The 23,552-nt window shown below is 33.7% G+C and overlaps 2 protein-coding genes across 3 annotated transcripts; both read right to left on the bottom strand.

Moving 5' to 3' along the window:
• Positions 1–1,654: 1,654 nt before the first annotated feature.
• Positions 1,655–21,890, bottom strand: LOC6641678. Of its 2 annotated transcripts, XM_047010978.1 has the most exons (6): positions 21,531–21,890; positions 10,392–10,600; positions 9,558–9,693; positions 4,124–4,386; positions 3,193–3,337; positions 1,655–3,035 (listed from the first exon to the last, which is right to left on the bottom strand). In XM_047010978.1, the coding sequence occupies exons 1-4, from the start codon at positions 21,610–21,612 to the stop codon at positions 4,154–4,156; spliced, it is 660 nt and encodes a 219-aa protein (XP_046866934.1). In that variant the 5' UTR covers positions 21,613–21,890; the 3' UTR covers positions 1,655–3,035; positions 3,193–3,337; positions 4,124–4,153. The 2 variants fall into 2 exon arrangements, with proteins under 2 accessions (XP_046866934.1, XP_023031278.1); XM_023175510.2 differs by lacking the exons at positions 1,655–3,035; positions 3,193–3,337; positions 4,124–4,386 and adding an exon at positions 5,744–6,119.
• LOC124460365 (calsequestrin-2) lies at positions 9,806–10,372 on the bottom strand. The gene has a single exon (XM_047010979.1). The coding sequence runs from the start codon at positions 10,323–10,325 to the stop codon at positions 9,849–9,851; it is 477 nt and encodes a 158-aa protein (XP_046866935.1). The 5' UTR covers positions 10,326–10,372; the 3' UTR covers positions 9,806–9,848.
• Positions 21,891–23,552: the final 1,662 nt, after the last annotated feature.

Genomic DNA, 23,552 nt, shown 5'->3' with positions numbered 1-23,552 from the left:
ACTCCGTTTCGCTCATAAATACAGAGGCAGCAAAGGGTGATGTGCACTCATAGTTCATGTTTATATGTTTGTGTATGTGTGTGTGTGGGTGTGTGCGTTGACAGACAAAACGCTCGATGGGCATGCACTTCTGTCGTCTGTTTGTCACTCAGCCCTTGTCTGTCATACTGTCCTCGTCAAGCACTCAGTCAACGAAGTGGCCTGGCCTGGGCGTAAATCAAAGTGAAAAGCGTGCTAATTGCATTAAAAGCATATAAACAAAATGCAATGCAAGTTCCTGTGTGATAAAAAAAAAAAGAAAAAGAAAAAAAAGAGAAGAGAAGTCATCCAACAAGCCATCTGACTGACTGTCACTCTTCTTCGTCATTTCCCTCATACTTTGCTGTTCTTTTGTGCATGCGAGCTCGGTGAAATTACGTAAATAAGCATATGAGCAAAAAAATACCTAGCAAACTTTGTTGCCGGAAAAATCTTTTGCCTTTTGAGCTTTTCATAGTTTTTAATAGTCAGTCGAGCGAATAAGCTTTAAAATTATTATAGTTTATTCAGTTTGTCAATAATCCAGTTGATGTTGAATCGAAATAATGATGACAGAAGGAGAACTTTTTGTGCCTCCTGCCCCTTACTTTTATGACAGCCAATCACGACTTTGACTGAATGTGTTGATATATGACACATAATCAAAATCAAATGCTTAAGTGCATGGCACACGCATCGCCGTCAAGACAAAACAAATATGAAGAAACAAACAAAAAAAAAACCCCCAACAACAAATTCTATAAACATACACGCACACACACACACATACACACACTCACAGAGTGAAAACAATAGAAGAAGCATAAGGATGGAAGAAAACACAGCAAATCCGACAAGTAAATATAATAACAATAAAATGAAGCAGCGGCACGAAGGCGAAATATTATGGCAGTGCCAAAACAACAACAATAAAAAAAAACGTATAACAACGCCAACAACAACAACGATAATAACACCAGCAACAACAACAACAATCCCTGCCAAGGACATTTTTGCTTGCGTACGATCCTCTTTTGGCCGAATGTCTGTTTCAGGTCAAGAGCTTGGGCCCCCACAACAATAGCAAGGTGAAAAGTGTTGCCTACATTTTGGGGCAACGCCAAATCATCATTTCATTCGTTTTCATATGCTTGGTTTTTTTTTTTGCTTTTTTGTTTTGCTTTGCATTTTATTTTAAAGACTTAATAACATTCATTATTACAATATTTTACACTGCACTACACATTTTTCACTTAAATTTGCTAAATTTTGTGGCTTTGTCATGTTGCATACACAAATTTATATGAACATTTAACAATTTTGGTTTTCGAATAGAGATATGTAGTAATGTAGTATTATCTATTTATATATATACTATATATAAATATATGTGTATAGGTATATATATGTAAAAGCATGTGCCAGAAAGTGCTGGAAATTATCTAGGTATGGGAGTGCATCGGTTTGTGTGTGTGTTGGAAAGAAAATTAGTCCTTGGGCCAATGATTAAAAAAAATGCACACATTTTAGTTTTTTAATCAAACAATCTTATATACAACCCTCTCTCTTGATAACGCTTAATGCAATTTTGAAAGAAAATAAAAATTGTATATTTTTTGAAAATTTTTCAGTACTTGGGCACAGAATCTAAAACTTTGCTTGGATTTGGTCAAAAATAAAATTTAAACTAAATGTGGAATCAAATTCAAGTAATCGAATTACTTGCAATTGGATTATGATGATTGTTTCTATTTTGTTATTAGTAGATGAAACAACTTAAGGAATTGAATTAGCTTTAAAGTCTTTGTGAAGCTTTTCAGTTTTAGTATTAATTTCTTTTTATCAATTATCTTGGTTGTAGAACTATTCTGAAAAACGAAAATATGGATACAGTCGAGTTTTTATTTTTATTTTAAAATAAACACAAAAACTAGCCATTTATTTGTAACTTAATTTCTGAATCATTTTTGCAAGAGATTAAGAATAACTTAGTTTCGTGTATTAGTTTATTTATTGGATGCTGGGACAAATAAAAAATTTCCTGGTTTTCATTTCACATTCAACTAAAATCCCATACAAAACTTTTGCATTGAACTTCTTAAGTAGTTCAACTTTTGGCCTTACAACATTTAGTTATGCACTTAAGCTAATCGAAGGCTTAAACTAGATGTTTTATTCTAATTTAACAAACATATATGTAGTTTTACAATTGATACATGAAATGTATGATTAGATAGTTTTCTTTCCCCATGCTAATATCAAGTACTTATCGATTTTAGTCCATTGTCATGACTAGTTTGATTTGAACTTGTACAATATTTGGCTAATCAAGTTTTCTATACATTCAACATACGTATTTCTGTATATATTTTCATCTATCTTATCCAATTTTATTTTTATGCTTATTTTTTTCTTTGCCTTTTTTTCTGCAAACACCTTTGAGCATTTTGTTAAAGACTAAGCAAAAAGCCCAAAGAGGAACAATTGTACGTAATACTAACATCAAATGGAAAGCTAAATTAGATTATATACAATATATATTAGCGTGCCCTACACATGGCGTATACTTGATGTGATTTCAATTATATTTTGAGGGAGAATTACTATCAAAGATATTTACAAAGCATTCTGGTAAATCTCCAATGCTGTCGGATTCCAACCGCTGTCCTCATACATCTTCGTTAATTGTTATCTGTATGAAACTGTGCTGAGTACTAATTGGGTCGACAGGCGCCGGCGTCGGTGTCGTTGTTGGCTCTGGCAACTGCTCCATTTGGCCGGAATAGATGAGGTCCAGCTAGTACAGAGAAATGCTATTAGGACGGGCAATGCGTAGAGCGAAATGCGTGCAATTGATTTGGAAGCTAATATGCGTGACCAGGGCACAGATGAGCCACACGATGATGATGATGCACTGGATGCTGCGGCAGTACCAGCCGCAGCTTCTGCGGCAGCGGCTGCGGCGGAGGCAACTGAGGTTGCGGCTGCTGGACGACGACTCTTCTTTAGATGTTTCTCTGTATTGGTGTGGAGGGGGGTGGGGGGAGCAGAGGGAAATGAAAGAGATGGAAAAAGATGGAGATTGGTTATAACAACTGTTGCTACCAGTTGGGCCAACAGTCGGATGATTGATGGTCTCTCCTTCTACAACACGACGCACTAGGCACTACTTACCTTCCAGGGGCTGGGATTTCTCTAGATGCCGTGACTTTGGTATAACGGTTTCCCTTGACTCTAGCACAGGTATCCGTTGATGTTTGTCACTTTCCACACTCTCCTCGTTACTTTGCCAATAGACTGAGGAGATTTTGGCGACACACTACAAATCAAAAAGGATGCAGAGAACGAAACAGAGAAGAGAGAGAGAAAAGATGAAACAGTTTTTGGATTTACCGACTCATGAAATCTGTGTGTGCACTCGCGGTCTGGCCAATGGCCGTTCCGGTGACGCCAACACACTAAAAGTTTTATGCTTTCATTAACTGCCCCGAAACCCACACGGATATCAACCCAAAATGACCCGCATACACACATATGCAAAGGGACAGTGGTCAAACAAGGCAATATATTAAACCAAATGACTGGTCAATTGTATTAACTTAATTGAATTGACTTGGTTAAGAATGATGAATTTAAATTTGAAATTAAATCAACTTAAACGTGTTGACAGATTGGCTTAGCCCCTTTGGCTAGATAAGTTTTTAAAATTTGCAGAAAGTTTTCATTATTTATTCCACTGTGTGTGAGCTGATGATATCATAAAAGCATTCCATCTGCTGCCGCGTCCACATGAAATTTTGTGGCTTGTTCGACACACATTTGCACTCGGTGATAGTCCGAGCCCGCCACTTCCCTCATATACCAACTTCTCCCCTTCACCACTGAACCGCCTTGTCGTGGGGTCCGAGCTCTGGCCTGATAATAATCAACATGAGCTGCTGCTACCCATGTTATGTTGGCACAAATTGAATCAGAATGAACGACAACGCCTGGGACATAGATGGCGAAAGGTCAGTGGGAAAGGGGGTACAGGGGGCAATGTAAATGTATCAATTTTCATGGCCATAATCAGCTTATAGTCACCGGACGAAAAAATTCAACTCACCTTCAACTTCATGTCGCCATGCTTGAAATGTCATCCACGGACACGAAACTCCAGGCCAAGGCGTGCCACTTCCAGTCCTTCTCTGCCCACAATCAATGGCTCATAGGATCGCAGTAGGGAGCGATTTACATGCATACCGTTAATCAGCCAGCTGAGATGGCAAACGGGCTTCGATGCGGCCGAAGTGCAATTGACGCGCACCATGTCGCCAATTTGATACCGCGGCTGCCCCCCGGTGATTTGTGGTCCATGCTTCGGTTGGACTGTAAGAAAATGAAATTGGCCACAACCAATTACCATTACGGGTTAGTTCATGTTTCGAGTTTCAGCAACAAGTTTTAAAAACCATTAAATTGTGTCATTCTGGTAAATGTATATAGGTTTAGTATTTTTTCCTGTTTCGAATTTTATAAAACTTTCCTTTTTTTTTTTAACAACTTTTGACTTTTTCGAAATCCCAATTTGCAACCACCTAGCATAAAAAAAGTAACAAAACAACACTCCAGACTTTATAAAAAAATTATATAGAAGAATTTGTATTGAAATTAGTAATAAAGCAATTACTTTAACAGAAATGGTGCTCTACATTTCGAGCATAATGTGTCTGAAACTTTCCTGCATTTCTTAGTATAGACACAAATACATAAGTATAAGCCCAAACACATACATATACATACATTATATGAAACAATAACCACACAAGGCAAAAGTGAAGGCATTCTCTCATCTAGTTAGTTTCAAGCGAAATTTTTGCACATTGTAGCATTTTATTTTTGTTGTTATTGTTGTAGTTATTGCCACAGCTGCTGCTGTTGCTGCTACGAAAACAAAAAGCGAGAACCAAAAAAAAAAAAACAGAAAAAACTGAAAAACCAAATAAATACCCTGAGAAGAGTTGAGCATCATGTCTGGTCTGACCTGGATGTTTGCCAATTGGGTCAGATAAGAGTAAAAGCAACTACAACCAACCAATAGAAACGAAAAATCGAAATAAATTGTTGCATTGGCAATTTTTCGTTCAGTATAAAGCCATAATGGTATTTTTTTGCCGAGTTCTTTAATCGATTTTCTAGCTGCTTGATTTTAAAGTCATTTATTATAATAAATTCGTTGTGGCACAACCAAAACTCATTAACTCAAAGCTCATTAAGTTTACAATTCGAATTCCAATTACCCTTTAAGAGTGCAGTGTCTAATGCCAACAAATCTCTTAAGTTAAAAATCTTAACGGTGTTTGACATGAAAATATCCATCATTACTCCTTGTAATTGTGGCAAAGTATTTCTAGTTTTAAAAGGTAATGCTTAAAAGTATTGGTACAGAAAATCATTTTAAAATACAGCGAAATTCTAATCGGCTTTCACGTAGGCTTAAGATCAAAAGTGGGTAATGATTAAAACAAAATCTAATTGGCTTAGAGACAGATAAGTCCTATTTAACGGCACAGTCAATTTTTTAGTTCATTTAAATTTAACCTTTTAAGAGATTTCCAGAATCTTCGGAGCCTTATAAACCAATTTTTTACCCTTTACTTGCAAACAAAGAGAACCCCAAGAAAAATGCTTTGCCTTTTTTGGCTCCTGTTGATTATTTTAATTCCTTTTCACATTGTTCAACTCAATTCAACTGCATAAATTATTTTTTTTCATCTTAGTCCTTTATATGACGCGACTATTTTTACGCTGGCTTGACGTTGATTGAGCTGTTGATATTTTGGCCCATTTCCATTCTTTCTCAGCCCCCTCAGTTTCTTTCTTGTCCTTGTTGCCCACGCTTCTTCTGGTTCATACATATCGCTTAACCGAAAAATGTGAACCCATTTATTGCTTTCGTTTTTTTCTGTTTTCTTTTTTTCTTTTTTTGTTATTTTGGTAGGTCATTTGTTTGCCAGCTTGTTTCAATTGGTAATAATTGTTGAGCGTTCTCTCCATTGTTATGTGGCCATTGTCCTTCACTGTTTGGCAAGGAACTTAGACAAAGAATAAATTTGGTTGCTCTTGTTGGCCCATGACAAAATCCAATAAGTAAATGGCAAAAAAAAAAGAAAAAATCAATTGATTATGGCAAAAATTATGAGCAAATGTCGAACTAAAAATACATTTTACATATGCCCTTTAAAAATGCTGTACGAAAATATCTAGGAATTTAGGCAAATGGAAAGAAAATGGAGTAAAAACATTTGTAGAGTCTAAAATTGGGTAAAATGGGTATTGTGATGGATAGTCACACATTAGCTCCAATTTGCTATATTTTCGAGGCTTAGGTTAAAGTTCACCTACAGAAAATCTGTATCTAATTGGCTTAGAATCTGAACAAATTAATCTGTCAAGTGCTCATTAAGACTATTCCCAGTTTATCAAAGATAATGTCAGATCATACTCTCATAGTTGCAAAGAGATATAAAAGTCGTATTACACGCATTTAATCAATAAAATATATTAATACTCTTTTAGAGAAATCTGATTAAGAAGTTAAACTATTTAAATGTTTGGATGTGCCGGGAATTGCCTATTACATGGTTTCATTGCGATATGGCGTTTAACATAATCTACAACAAGAAATGGGAGGGAATTATGTTGGTGTATATCATTTGACCTAAATATTCATATACAAACATTGGCAAGGAGCCAAAGTCAGTAACATAATTATGATTATCATCATCAACATCAACATTCAAGCGGCTCAATTGTGCATGTATTGTTGCTCCCCTGCCAATTTCACATTCCATTTCCGTCCATAGGTGAGCACCGTGCCCAGGTGGATACAGTTGAGGCAGGTGAACGAGGCAACTGCGGGTTCACAATCAAAATTGGTATATCGCATAATTAGCCTAACTAAATATTTCCTCGGCTTAGGCAATGCGCCACCAATCAAAGCAATATACATCCGTTTTAGATGGAAATTACTTAATTACGCTCTCTCGACTCGAATCGACGCGACTTTAATGCCTTTGCCTTCCCTTTCCTACTATTACTATTTTCTTTTTTTTTTTTTTTTAGATGGTTTACGTATAAGCGGATTAAATCAGAATCGCAGAATGACTATTACTGCTACGGATCAATAAAGTTAATGAACTTTTGCCATAAAAAAGAAACAACAACAACAACAGCGACTTCTCGACAGGTGCTGACGGCAAAATGGCAAATGTAATGCAGAGAGAGTGAAAAAAAAAAACAGGAAAAGTCGAGGAAAACTGACTGGGAGAAAGAAATGTCATTTAAATTACTAGAATATTGAAATTAATGCGCATTGGGGCATTAGTGCCTCTTTATGGCTGTGTCTCTATCTACGTACGTGTGAGTGTGCGTATATACGTGTGTGTATGTGTATGTGTGTATGTGTTGAGTGCGGCTAAAATAATTGAATGTGATTACAGTGCCAAGCTAAATGATGAGGCCGCATGACTAGGCAAAATAACTTTGACCCAGTTTGATTTGGACTCTGACTTTCAAAGCGGCAATAATTGAAGTGCAAGCGGGAAACTTAGAAAAAAGATAGATATTGCAATATATAGCTAAGCGATCCATTACTAAATGAACAAATCAATGATTATTATATTAAAACGAATTCACAAGCAAAAACCCGACGATATTAAGTTTAAGGACAAATTTCAACATAAAACCAACTATTTTGAATCATGTTATAGATTCTTTATAATATAGCCTAGATATAGATTTTAAAAATCTTTCAACTCATGCTTTTTAAAACACCGAGTCTAACATGAATTAGGAAGTTTATTGTTTATTATTGAACTTGACTTAGGCTAATTTTTAGCATATGTATTTCTTTTACCAGTTTACGAAACGATTTTATGAAAATACATACGCTGGAATAATTTAAAGACTTAGCTCATACTTCTAAACAGCGTTGGCATGATTAATCATACGTTCGATTATTTTGCTTACAATTTATTTGTATCGAAAAATATCTTTTAATTGAATTGTTAATCAATTAATGTCTCGAATAGTCGCCTGACGGGACACAACATATTTTATTTTTCCAAAATCCTACTATTTGATATTCAGCTATAAGGACCAAAAAAATAAAATATAAATTTGATAAAAAATAAATTTGATAAAATAAATAATTATCAAAAGCCCGAAAAGTCAAAAGTTTTTGGTTAATGTCTTTTTTATTTTTTTTTTTGCATGTTCCTGATCGATTTCCAAAAGTTTCAGCTCAATAAAATCGCAATTTAGCAATATTCAAATTTGAAAGATTCCTTTCGAACGATTTTAGAAATTCAAATTGTTATAATTCAAAAATACACTTTTAAAACACTTAAAAAAAATTGTATAACTTAAAGTTTGCAGTTAAACGCAGTAAAAAAGACACCACTTTCGAAAATCGGTTAAAATTTGGCAAAGTTACAGATTCGAAAAGTGAATAAATTTTTGAGTGATTTTACATATTCTATATAGCTGCTAATGCAGCACGGCTGCTTTCATTATTCGCATTTTTGTTCCACAAGGATTGATTTTCAAAACTAAGTCAAACTTTTGTAAATATTAAAAAGAACAGTGTAGAATACTTGAGAGAGTTTCTGAAAATATTCAAAATATAAAACAAAATGTTTTCTTCCCATCCGCAAATATTTTCAAGCGGCTGGGATAACTAAAAGAATTTTTCTTAAAAACTAAAGCTGAGTTTGCGCAACAACTTGTACAATTATTTGGAAGCCAACTGAAAGAAAATGGCAACTGTTTGCTCTTGCCAGCGTTTGTACTGCATCTGTTATTAAACACGTTTATTCTAAGTTTTCCCCAAAGCACTTTTTCATATTGCGTTTTTCGCCATATTTTCGCCATGTTTTGTTGGATTGCGGAAAAATTTCAAATTAAGTTGCAGCCCAAGCTCAAGCCCAGACCCAAAACAAAAAATAAAAAACAGAAAAAAAAGAATGCCCGTTGTAGCTGTAAGTGAGCAGAACAGAATTGCATCACGTACATGGGCAATTTGCCAACAGAATAATACAAAGCACACAACACACACACACACACACACACACACACACACACACAATACACACAGACACAGACAGATGAGCAGACATGAAGGTTGTTGAACGTTGGCCAAGAGATGGCTGCGTAGCTTTGTGAAAGTTTTTCTCCTTTTACCCAATTTTTGGAATGTTTTTTTCCTCAGCTTTTCTCTCGTTTTTCTCATAGTTTTTTGTTTTGTTTTGGCACCGGTTTTATGCTCGAGAATTTGTAAATCGCAGCGAGAAACAATGCCAGGCATAAACTAAATAAATGTGAAATATTTTATATGTATGTATGCGTGTGTGCCAGATTGTTGGATATGTGTATGTGAGAGAGAGATTACTTTTCGTCGCTTAGTCCAGTTGGAGCAATTAATCTTGCTGCTTGTGTGTTCCTTTTTCGCTTATATGGGTTTCTTTTTTGTATTTGTATATGTATTTGTGTTCACTTACCCACAACAATCATGTCCTCGTGACCGGAAACTGTCTGAAACGAAGGCGCCTCACCGGACACTTCGCAGCGATAGCGACCAGTCGACTGAAGGCTCACGGAGCGCAGGACAACAACCACGTCCGTTGAATTTTGCAACTGCAACCAAAGCACAGAAAAACGAAAAAGTATAAAGTCAAAGTGAAAGTTTATGTCAAATGCGGCATTTTTGCTTAAAAGTTATTTGAGTCAAATATTAAATTCAATAGCGTGAACTTATTAACTTGGAATTTTCTATTTAAAATAGTTCTTATCTACATTGCCATATTCATAATGTTGAACTCTCTGATGTTTTCAGCAGTTTGGGTTTCTTCATCATCCTTATCATTCTCGTCCTCATCGTCTTCATCATCATCTTCATATTCATCACCGTCGTCATTCTCATCCTCTTCATCCTCATAATCATCTTCAAGGTCAGCATTCAATTGACTAAGAGCTTCCGCTATGTTTCCAAGCTGTTCATCATTTACTGGAACAACCTTGTCCAATGTCTCAGCAGTTGGTCTTACATTGAACTGTGCCAGCGATTGATATAGCTTCTCACAGTTATCCATATGGAGAACGCTGAACTCTCTATTGCCCTTAATCAAACGCAATCCAGATGCAATGGGATCATGGACAATGGGTTTGCGAATATCTTCGGCTATATCTTCAATGGCCTCTTCGTAAGTACGTGGATGAATAATCTCCACCAGACACTGCACCAATTTCGATGTGTTTTTCATAAACATTTTGCCAAATATGTTTATTCAATTGCGAGAGAAAAAGTAATGCCTACTTAAATCTCACGTACTCACCTCAACATCAACTCCTGGCAAGGGGAATACCTGACCGGGTGGCAGATCCCTTGGCACATAGCGATAGAATTCAAAGCCGTCCTTATACCATTTTACCGAATATAAACTCTCGCCATCCAAATCGAATTTGCAACCCAAAGTGGCATCTTCGTGTCGCATTATATGCTTGGGTATCTTGATTTCGGTCATTGTCAGGCATTCCACGGATTCTGCAAAAGAAAAGGAGACGAAGATAGAACTTTAATAAGCCTTCGGTGTGGAGAACAATGTCTATAGTCAGTTTCAATGCCAGAGTCCCATAAATAACTTGCAGCAAGTGCATAAAAGTCAAGGAAATCGAAAGAAAACTCACTGGTTTGGTGTCTAAAACAATGCTCCTTTGTTTTGTCAGCACAATGCCGCGCCCGGGTGGAAGGGCTACGACTAGGAGTGAATGAATAGGGCCAACTTGAGAAAAAAGCTTAAACGTGGCCTGGTTCAGTCTCGAGACAACGCGAATCGTATGATGAAATGAAAAGTTTTCGTCGCCTTTAACGCGCACAAAAGAGCATTTATTATTCTTTGTTAAATTTAGGTCAGAGTACTTTGATACGATAACCAAGAAATGAAACTAAACTCAAAAAATAAATAAGTTATTAATGGAAAATTCCACAAGCTTTTAAAGTTTTCTGGTTTGCAAGTCGATAACTTTACTTTAATAATCAACTCAAATATTTAAAGAGCAATTATTCAAATGGTGCACGTTTCACAATATTAAATCAGCTGCTAATAACTTCAATACTATAAATAGTTCTAACTCCAAGAATACGGATCACAATTGATGCCAGTCTTGATCACGATGAACACCAATAAGTTTCTTCTCACCATAACCATGTGTTTGGGTCTAATGATGACTCTCTTCACCCAAACTATTACGGCAGATGACTATTTCGAAGACATCCAGCAGGGAAATGATACTCTCAGACTATTTAAGCTCAAATTACATGTTCAGCTGCCTCTCGGTGTAGCAGGACCCCGATCGCGAACTCCACAACCTTCATCATACTCATCGGGATGATGAAAAATATAAAAAAAACAATAAAATAAACCAATGAGTTCAATTTGAAATAACTTAAATGGGTAAACATTTAAATTCGTCATGGCAATTTACTTTGTTACCTTTAGCAGTTATTGGAGATTTTAATTGTCAAATTAATCGAGAATTGTTTAAAAATTTTTCAAAGTTTTTTTTTAAATTAAATTTGTTTGAAGTAATAATTTTATGAGACATTGACACAGACGTGTCATGGATCATGACACAGAGGAGGAGCCCGAGGGAGACTACAATCCCAACATTTCAAAAATTTCTTGACTTCTTTAATATTTTATAATATGCCCCAAATAGTGAGACTTCAAAATCGTCTAGCGAATTCGACAAAATGCCTTCATAAAAAATTACTGAAATTATTACGCGAAAAATCTGAAGTTTTTGAGCGGGCCCTAACCAAAATATTTGCTAGAACCGTTCATGTACCTACAGAAATTAGTTTTCTGGGCATTACCTGGCAAACATTGTGCACATGCGTTTGCTTAGTGCATAATTTTCATTTGCATACAACGTTTTTTACTTTTAATTAAGTCTAACCTTTTGAAGGTCCTCTTAATTAAATAATTATTTTTCGCCTGATTTTCTATTTTCTGACTTTCATTGCCCTACACAATTACAGTCAAAAGCGAATCCTAATAATCCGCTATGTAGCAAAACAAACAACGGCTAATGATAATATTTCTTTAGCAATTATTTGTTTTCCGCTTCTGTTTTTTATTATTTATTTAAATGCATTTGCATACATGTATATAGAAATCATAATGTTGAATTTAACTCAGCGATTCGCTTTTTACGACCAACAAGATAACAAATACAAAAATGAAATATTTTTTTACAGTCAAACAGTATTTCAGTCAGCAAATAAATTTAAATATTGACCAGTTCTGAATAGTTAATATTAAAAATGTTTTTCACATATTAACCTTAAGAACTGCAATAAATATAATTATTCTATAAATTGAAAATTAATCATAATTTCTCTTATTTTACAGAAGAAATGGAAATGAAATGAAACAAGAAAAACTTAAATGAATGCAAAATTAATCGATAAGTAAAAGTCAGAACATTCTGCTGAGTTCTTAAGTTGATAGATTCATAAACAAATTGTTAGGCTTAAGATACTCACACACACACAGTGTTCAATTTCTTTCGTTTGGAAAACTTAATTTGATTGATTTAAACATACTTGTTTGATATGATAACTTTCAAAATATTTGTATCATTAATTTTTAACCGATCGCTATAATGGCAGCTCTCGGTTAGTGATAGTTATTAGCTAAATTAAGTCTAACCCTAAGTCTTAAAAATGTTCAAGCCAACTAAAACATTTACGGTGTTTTTGTCTTTGCCTCGGAATGTTTTAGCCAAATAATTGTCTGGGTAAGCACAACGCGCTAATATAATAGACATTAATAATATTGAATTATGAATTATTTTTTTTATGCAAATTTATTAATATTGGTTCAGTTGCAATTACAATTACTTCCTTGATTTGATCCTATAAATATAAATGTTTCTTGATACATAGAACATAACTAATTCCAGACTTGAAGATGATAAGCACCCAATTTATCCTTGCCATTACCCTGAGCTTGGGTCTAATGATAGTTCTCTTCAGCCAAACTGTTACGGGACAGGACTTGAACGACGACAACCAACAGGCAAACGATTTTAGTAGGCTCTTTAAGCTAAAATTAAATGTTCAATTGCCTCTTAAGGGTCCACTTTCCGAATTGGGAATTACTACTACTACTACCTACTAATTAAAATAATCAAATAAAGCAGTGTATAAAATATCAAAGTTGTGAAAAATTGAAATATATTATTTTAAATATTTTAAGTAATTGTTTCTTAATTTTTAGCAGGGCTGGACAACTATCAAATATTTATAGAACTAACGCTAGGTTGTTTTTAGCGGGATATCATACAAGATCTTGATTAACTAGATTAAAGTCCATTTTCGCGACCCCATAAAATGAGGACTTTCATGGCTAGAACCCTTATTTTTTCAGATTCACTCGCCCACACTAAATACTTTTATTTCAAATTTTGTTTTCTTTCCTCCCCTTAAATTTCAATAAAACTGAATTCCTTGAAATGAAAAGGGCGATTCAAATAATGAGGACCGTCTAGACCATCCAACTTTGATCTATACTTGCGGGACACCAAAGATCAATTTAAAATAGTCATTTTACAATTCCTAAATGAAATCATTTTAAACGTGCTGAAAATCGAGAATAAATACCAATTACAGACAATTTAAGCGCAGGCAATGCTTTTAATAAAATTAAGTCTGCACACTAACTGAATTTTGTTCTTTCGTTTATTTGCCTTTTAAGTGTGGTCGCCGAATAATTGATTAAGTAAAAACAAACTAATACAAAAGCCAACACTAATATTTAATGAACATTTATTGTTTTTATGCACACTTTTAAATATTGATTCAGTTGCAAATAAAATTACTTCCTTGACTTGGTCCTATAAATACAAATGATTTTTGGTGTACAGAATATATTTGATTCCAGTCTCGAAGATGATGGACACCAAACTTCTCATCGGCATTACCCTAATTATGGGTCTAACGATGATTCTCTTTACCCAAACTAGTATGGCCCAGGACTACAACGATGGCGTCCAGCAGTCGAACGATTCCAGTAGGTTCTTTAAGCTGAAACTAAATGTTCAGGTGCCTCTTGATGGACCAGTTCCCCAATTACAAAATACTACAACTACTTTAACTACTTCAACTACTGAAAAAGGATGGTAACAATTTCAACTGCACAAAACAAATGGTCAAGCACATTTTAGTAAATATCGAGTAAACCATTATGATTCAAAAAATATGTGGTAGTCAGTAACAGGACTTATAAGTGAAAGATTAAAAATTTCATTTTATTAACCATCAAGTGACGTCTGCTGTGTATGACACAAAGCAACAGACTTCTTTCTGATTCTGTTTCACAGTTTGCCTTTCGGTCCGGAATTAATACTTTTCCAACTCAACTAACTCGTTTTCATTTTCATTTGTGCGAAGCCGCTTAACTTTTGTCTGCACCTGACATTTTGGCCTCAAGCAGCAAATTAAATCATTTAAAAATCAACAATAATTATGTAGGAAACTTTTCGTTTGGCAACTTTATTTTCAACAAAATTTTTGCCATAACCTTAGCCCAGAACGTGTTTTGTTGGCCATAACTATGGCATTTACACGACATCAAATGGAAAAGTTTCCCCACTATTCTTAGCCCCGGTGTCTGTTAATTAAGCTCAGGTTAGATGACAAAAACTTTTCTACTGCTTTGAATCGTTGTCATTGGCTTAACAATTAGATTTTTTTTTGGTTTTTGGTGAGGGAGTTGATAAGTTGCTGTCAGCATTAAGTCACTTGACATTTGTCAAAAATTTATTTAAAGTCATGAACAGCTTGACGATGTCATTAAAAAAAATAACTTTATTTATTAAAAATTTTAATTTTATAATAATTGTAGCAAGAACTTTAATTGGAAGAATTATATACAATTTTGTTTATAAATATTTCGGTTATTGTTGCAATGTTTTCTACATAAGAAGAAGTAATAGAAATTTTATAAACTTTGTCAAAGTGATATAACATTAAATAGATTTAATTAAAGCAGAAGTAAAAATTTCAAGTCTAAAACAAATCCAAAGCTTCATAAGCCCTTTTAAATATCTTAACTGGATAGGATCATTTGTGCTCATTTATACCGGAAATGAAAAGTCACAAGGCCTTATTTATTTGGATTTTTATAAAACTTAAAAACTATGAATTCAGAAAGATTTAAAATGTAAGCCAAACAATTTACTTCATTTACTTCCAGTTATGAGTCTTTCATTCATCAGGTACTTCATTTCAGTAAAACAAATTATTTATAGTGCAATTCTGCATAAGGCAAACAACCTGTCTTGGAAGCAACGAAACAAAATTGTGGTTAGATGAATTGGTTAGTTGGTATATGCATTTTAATTACAACGCTTTAAAGCCGCAATGGTTGAAAGAAGCCGCCAAAAACAAGCCGCTAAGGACATTTGCTCGCCAAGTGTAGCGCACGCCTTTTGGTTACGCATTCTTTGTTTGACTTTTCCCGGAAAATAGCTAAACGAAACTGCAAGAGTTGAGGCGTGGGAGGGGCTGTTTAAGTTGGAAAAAGAGAAAGATGGCGACTATATAATACTAAATCATACTTATGCCATAAAATACTTGGCACAAAGTGTACGCCACACAAACCACGCATAAAAAAATACAAACACACACACACCAAGCCAAACTCAAAGAGGAAATGCACTCAAAAGAGAGCTCTGACGTTAGCGGCGCCACTTTGGTCCTGGCCGGCGTCGTCGTCGTTGTCGTCATCATCATCATCATCATCATCAGCATAATCATCATCATCGGCTTCAATGGCGGCTGTTTGCCTTTGTGCATTGTGCGCCAAGTGCTTTGTATTTGTTTGTTTGTCGCTTGGTTTCCCGCCCAAAGGCAAAAGACGACCATAAAAAAAGTCGAAAAGCCTTTTAATGCCGCCGCTTCCGTTGTGACTGTAGAGAGTAATGAAAATGTGCGCTTATTTTTAGAAACCAACCGCCATATACCAAAAACCATCCACAACCGCCCAGTCCCTAATGACAATTGTATTTTTAAACTTATATGCCAAGTATTTTTACACCATGCCAAGAGAACTGGTCTATTATATAAAAAAGTTTATCCAAGTATTTTGCTCTTTAATGAACTTGTAATAATTGTTAGAAACATTTCACAGTCAAGACCAAAATAAGATTGTAATCAGCTTCAAAGTTCAGTGCTATAAATAATAGCTAATGGAAAATGTTTTTTCCCATGAAATTAAAACAAGTCTACAGTTAACAAATGCAGATGAACTCGTATAACAAATTAAACATTTGCTTTTCATACATTTGTAACACTTTTTTTTTAGTTAATTAATGTTAGTTGTACATTAGTTTTATTAAAGACTGTAACTGTGATTTAAACTACGTAATTTTTGATTTACAACCACATGTTTAAGCCTTTACCTGATTGAAACCTAAAGAATATATTTAAATAGAGGCATGAACGAAAATTAAAATAAGATTCTATTAATAACTTAAACAACAAAGCTAATTATGGCTTACCGCAAATTATATAAGAGTAATTACTATTTTTGTCTACTAATTCCTAAGAATAAAACAAATGTGTGAAGAACAAGAACTCTAAAATAAAGTATAAATTATAAATATAATAATCTCAGTGGTAAGCTAGTTTTAATATTGGGCAGCTTATGTAGAATAAACAATGTTAGTAGCTTTTGCTTCAATTTAAACATAGTCGAAAACTGAATTCTGTATACGATTGTGGCTTACTTTATTGTCCAAAATTAAGCAATACTTAAACCCATATCTGCTCTTGGGAGTTACATAAATGATACTTTCTGTCTATTTCATCTTGTAAAAAAAAGAATAAAAGCGTTGTTTTTTTGCAAGAGATTAATTTTCCAACTTTTGCTTAGTTTATAACACCTATTGTCGAATTAACATTTCTATATAAAGCTTAAAGTATTTCAATAAACAAATATTTATCATATGTACATTATTCAATATTAGTTCAGTTGCAATTGCAACACTTCATAGATTTAATCCTATAAATATGATTCTTGATGTAGAGAAGACACCTAATTCCAGTCTGACAGATGATGAGCACCAAGTTTCTTATTGCCATTGCCCTGAGCAGTGGTCTAATGATGATTCTATTCATACAAACTAGTGTGGCTCAGGACTACAATGATGGCATTCAGCAGTCGAACGATTCGAGTAGGTTCTTCAAGCTTAAATTACATGTTCAGGGACCTCTTGATGGGTCACTTTCACAATTGCAAACTACAACTGCAGCATATTAATTGAAGCAATCAGATAAAGCATTTAATACAACTTCAAAATATGTAAAAGATGATTACAGCATAATAAGAACAAAAATAAAGAAGCCGAAATTTAAATATCCTATTATAGTGCGATCCATTTAAAAATATTTAATTCCTTATAAGATATAATTATTTTTCTTAATTTTTGTTTCTTATTTACTCTGATAAGAATGTTGACGTTTTAAAATACAATAAAATAGATTTACCTATGTACATTTTTTCGACTACAAAGATTGACAACAAGGCCGTAAGATTTTAAAAAAGCTTGTAATATAGAATTGTTAGGACATTATGTACTTTCTAAGATATAACATACATATACTTTACTTTACTTTACTTTAACAAGCCAAACTATGTATATATACTTTTTATCCAACGAGCAAATTTTGTAGTGTATTTAAACTATTTGGTTTGCTTTTGTCTCATGTCAGACAGACAACTTATAGCTTGTTTAACAAAAGCCTTTGTCTATCCATTGTTACGAATATCCCGTGTACTAACACGTGTTTCAAACAGATATATGTCTGTGCGTGTGTGCATCACATTACCAAGATCCCAGTGGGCCAAAGCAAATATGGTCATCGATTACAGCTGGTCAAACAAAAGCGCATTCCCTCATATGCAAACCAAAAAAAAACAAAATAAATGAAGAGAAAAAAGTTATTGTTCCAGCAGCAAATAAACGTAACAAAATATAAAAATAAATACATGCAAAAACTGAAAATAAATATAAATATTGGCACAGTTTGTGCAAAAGAAATGAATAAACTTTGTGACTTTGTAGGGCGATTAATTCCAGGGCATTTAAATTTCTATGAGCAGGCTCAATATCGATCGGAAAATGTTGTTATAATTTTCTTTTTTTTGTTCCTTTTAAATATATACTATATTTGTATGTGAAATTTTTATACTCTGACAATATGCAAATGCAAGTGTGCCTGCATTGCAGCAAAGCAGTAGTCTATGAAGAGATGACGGTGGGTCATGGGGTATGGGGGAGGAACGTGCTCCATTTTGTAGTGCTCATAGTCAAAGGAGAAGAAGGATTGGTCTAACAGACAATGGGGATGCCAGTTGACGATGTCGATGTCTCCTTGTCGCAGCAGGAGACTGAAACATAGACTTTGGAGACGAGATGAGAGGAGACAAAACTTCCGCTTCTGATTGCAGATTAAGCACGTTCTAGCTGTCTGACAGAATGGAGGAGACCCATGGATGGAAGGGGAGACGGATTGATGCGTATTGATGCTTCTGCTGGCGCTGCGAAACATGCAAAAAACATCTTTATTTGCTCAAGACTTGGCATCCGGTCTAAAATTTCAACCCATTCTGCCTATCACATCACTCTTTAGCCGCATCATAATTTCCATTCTTTTTTTTCCATTTTCCCACACCATAGTGTATGTTTTTTCTGTGTCTGGCTAGGAAAATTTACATTGTAAGTAAAACCTTCGGCTTGGCAATAAATTGCTTCACCCCTGTACCCTTTCCTCTCTTCCATATCCAACCTTTTTTGCAAAATGTGTTTTCAGTGGACTCTAATAAAATTAATTGCATTTTGCATCACATGTCGAGTTATTTGTAGACACATCTGGTCTTATGTGGCATTCTTGGATTTTCGATTTTTGGATTTATATTTGAATTTGGTTTTTGCAAATTGCTCTCCTGAGATGAGTTTCTTTTATTCTTCGTTTGTGTAACTCTTAGAATTGTAATTTGCATTTTGTCTCAAATTCGTTTTTTTCCACAAAAGAATTTCAATGGTTTGAACATTAAATTAAATAACAATAATATTTTTCATATAAATTAATTTAAAAATTTATTACACTATTTAAGACATTTGCACGAAATAGTGTAATAATTGAGCCAAACAATTTAATAATCAAGCAAACACAACTGTCAACTGGCTAAACACATAAATCAAATTAAACAATTTGTTATGTGAAGCCATCAAAAGGCAAATACAGAATGGCCGAAGCTCTAGGAAATATCATCATATTTTCTTTAATTAGAATATCAATTAGGTACCCACATACACATACATACTTATATATTCACAGCTGTAATAATATAATTAAAATTCATTTCGACTTGTCAACAGACTGAGAGGCCTAAGACAAACCATCATATGAAATCAATTAATTCAATTTACGAAAATGAAAGCATCAATTTCCTGTTCAATTATTAATTACCTTAGCCGTATTAGAAATTATTTTTAAGATGGCACAAAAACACACACACACACACACACACATACAAATGTAAGATGTAAGTAGCTTAGGTAAACTAAGTAAAGTTTGTATTTACTAAATATAATTACTACTCCATCTCACAACTATTCAAGTACTATATTTAGCTTGGCTCTAAAATTTCACTAAAATTATAATTAAATATAATCAGATTGTTTAATTTCTGTCTTTTTTTACGAATTTAATCTAAACCCTTTTTTTATGCTAAAGTGTTTAATCAAACCTTGTCCTGGATATTTATATTATATTTATGAAATACTCTTAGTCTTAGCTTAATAAACTGGAACCCAATTTTCATTAACTGGCAAGTGGTCTGCGTGTGCCTTCACATTAGTTTCATGTGCCGCCAATAAATATGTACTTCCTACTTCTTGCTCTACATTTTGTTTAGTTACATATTTGGCAAACAAAACAAAAACACGAGAAAATAAAAGAAAACTGGAATAGTGTGCGCCACGTTTACTTAATTTCATTATTGTTGCTCGCTTTCGATTTTTTTTTTCTTATTTTCTTCCATTATGTTTGTGTTTTCTTTTTTTCTCTCTCCTTGCCCTCCACTCCACTCCAGTGACTTGGTTCAGTTGCGGCAGTTGGCCAAGTTGGCTCACTTTGGTACTTTCTATGGCAAGCGTACGTGACCTCATAATAGGAAAATAAGATTTTTATCTATAATTCAAGTGATGACGACGCTCAAACCCCTTGTTCTATTCCTCTACGACTAGTAAGCATCAGCAAACTCTCTGTAATAATAATCATTTCTTTTTTTTCTCTGGCTAGTCTAGACGATATTGCATTTGTTGCTAATTATTTCGACTACAATTGGGCTAAAGACTCAAAAAAATACAACAAACTAAATTTAGTTTGTATTCTACTTCAAATGGGAAACTTTCACTTTGACAAGTTTCCAAGGCTCGCAAGAAGAGAATGGGTAGAAAGATGGGTGGGTAATTGGGTGGTTTGATGGTTTGGCGGTCGGGGAATGGTTAAGGCAAAAAGAAAAACATGTCCATGTTTATTTATTTAATTAAATGCGGCTTCGTGAAAGTTTTTGTACAAACTAATGCATCCATTAGCTAGACGCAGGCAGCAATCAAGCTAATTAGTTGAAGGAAATATTAATGAAAGTCAAAGGAATTATTTAATCCTTAGTACTTTTGTTGTCGTTTTTAATAGAACAAATTTAAGATAAAAATGCATGAAAGAACAAGACATTTTAAGTAATTCTTTTAATTGATTTAATTCAACTGACGAAAAACTTATGTATTGAGGTAAAAAATGTGTTCATATAACACTTTAATAAGAAAAGTAACCACGGAAAGACATCACTCCTTTGATTTTTGTAACAAATTATTAAACAAAATTAAAATGCTCTCAAGAAGGGTATTTGAAATTTGACGTTTAAGCTCTGTCTGGAAGATTTCTTGAACTGTTAAATATAAATGTAAAAAACCACAAAATATAATGAATATTTGAGATAGATTTTGATGCTGTATTTGCCGCTTTAATAATCCCAGATCAAATGTTTGTCTTACTCATTCTTATTCATTTTAAAAACCGCATCAACAAGACGTCAGTTAATTTTGTTGATATTTTTAAGTAGTTTGCATGAACTTAATTAAAAATAAATAAGGCAGCGGCAAAAACTTGTTTATTAATGCGGCAAAGGGTCGTGAGACTGACGCGGTTACAACGATAAAGCGTCAGAAGGAGATGCCAGAGTTTTTGTGGCCTTCGTGGGCCTCGCAAAGTTTTGCGGCGGATTTGGGTGAGATGTTAGCAAAATGTTAAGATTTCCACAGTTGCCTAGGGCAAAGTACTCCATGGTATATCGATTTTAAGAATTTGCAACTTAAATCTAATTACGAGTGCTACTCACCTCTGCATAGTAGTAGAAATAGGATTTGCAGGACCAGAAGGGAACAACTTTGTTCCAAACTTCGTTGTCGTCTATTTGCCATGGTTTCTATGTATTTGTTTTCACCTTCTCTTTTACTCTATTAGTGTTTCTCTTTGTAACACTTTTCGTGCGTTTTTTTTTTTTTTTGCTTATTTTTCTCTTTGCTTTCTTTAATATTTCAATTTTCAAAACAATTCTGGTTTGGTTATTTTTCCTTTAGAATTTCCTTGGGGTTCTGCATTTTCTTGTTGTTCTTGTCTCATTTGTAGAATGTAATAAATTTCACTTGACCGTTAACCAATGTTTTCTTTCATTTATTTATTTAGTTTTCGGTTTTTGTGTTTTCTTGTTTTCTTTGCTTCTTTTTTTTTTGCAGTATTTGCCTTTTCTATTATATTCTATGTCCTACGCAGTTCTATTTCCATGTCCTGTCTATTTGCAATTGGTATTTGCCTGTTTCATCTCCTCTTCGATTTCTATGCCATACTTGGGATCTATGTATGTGCTCGAATTAATTGAAACATCAGCAAAATGTCAGTTTTGTTCATTTCCAACATGTCAAATATGCAGTTCGTACTAGAAAAAGAAAAGAGAAAATGTATGTAAAAATTGTGGGATTTTTTGTTTAAAGCACTAGGACTCGTAAGAGAAAATAACAAACTTCATGCGGAAAAAAATAACATGGATATTCGCATGGAACTATTCTAAGAATCTTACATAAAAAACTGATTTAATAGGGCTTTATTTTCAGAAGCAATTGTCAATGTCTGAAATGTGTGAGAAAATATTTTGGTTTTTAAATATCGATTTGTGTTGTCTACTTTTATCTTTGGACCTTTTTAGAAAGGTAAGAATTGTACTTCAATTTTCAGTAATTCAAACTTTAAAATTTTTTTGTTTTTCTTAGTTGTGTTAACAAGTAAAAAAATTAAAAATGTATACTTTTTAAACTTTACTGGATAATAATATTAACTTTTTGCGGAACGCGATAGATGAGATGTCAACTAAACAAAGAGGTTCCTGGGTTCGATTCCCAGCCTAGTGTATCGATGTAGCTTTTTTTCTAACAATAAGCCCGATGGACATACATATTTGCTAGTGCTTGTCAAATATATGGAAATTTGACAACTATACATACATATGTATATAAGCATTAACAAACGAATGTTTGTCTCTCCGACTCAACTTACCGCTTTCAATTTTAAAGCTACTGAAATATTTCTTTTTTATTGGTCAGATCAAGCCACCATAACATATATGAACATATGCAGCTCAGTTAAAAAACAAATCGTTAAAAAAGAATGTATTTATAGATATGTTATAATTGAAAAGTATAAACAAATTGTGTTAGAGTAGAATTTTTAAAAAGTAATCCATATAGATAAAAATTATGCAAATAGATTGGGCAACTTATTGGGAAACTATACAAGGAAATTGGTTAAAGGAAGTGAAGATTTTCCTATGGCTTCCACTGCTCGTACCAATGCCAAATATTTTTCTTTAATAACTATATTTGAGTTTCCTATTTAGTATATGGTATCAACAAAGAACTTGCCAAACGTTAGTTTAAGTTTCTTAAGTTTTTTAACTTCTTACTTAGCAAAATCTGAAATTCTGTTTTTGGAGTTCCTTCGTTACGTATTACTTTTGCTTACTTCTAAGAACAAATTTCTATTATTTGCCCAACACATTCATATAGAGTTTTATAAAAGTGACTTGAAAGGATTGCAAGTGAATGCCAAAAAATTAATTATTTGATACTCATTTATTGTGTCGCCCGTATTTATTTATATTGGAGAACAATATTATACATCTCCCGGAAATAACTTTTAATTATTTAAATTAAGTTATGGCGAGGCAATAAATTTTATTCTTATAAGAGAGCAAAATCATTGACATAAAGACTTTATAAAATCCATCTAACCGGCAATTATTTCCATTTTGTCGTTTTAAACTATCCTAAAGTCGAAAATTATGTAAATGTAATATTTATTTCGCTTT

The sequence above is a fragment of the Drosophila willistoni genome (genome assembly GCF_018902025.1).
Source record: "Drosophila willistoni isolate 14030-0811.24 chromosome 2R unlocalized genomic scaffold, UCI_dwil_1.1 Seg200, whole genome shotgun sequence".
Classification (NCBI taxonomy): domain Eukaryota; kingdom Metazoa; phylum Arthropoda; class Insecta; order Diptera; family Drosophilidae; genus Drosophila; species Drosophila willistoni.
Note: the sequence above shows the minus strand (reverse complement) of the source record. Positions and strands in the feature narration are given on the sequence as shown.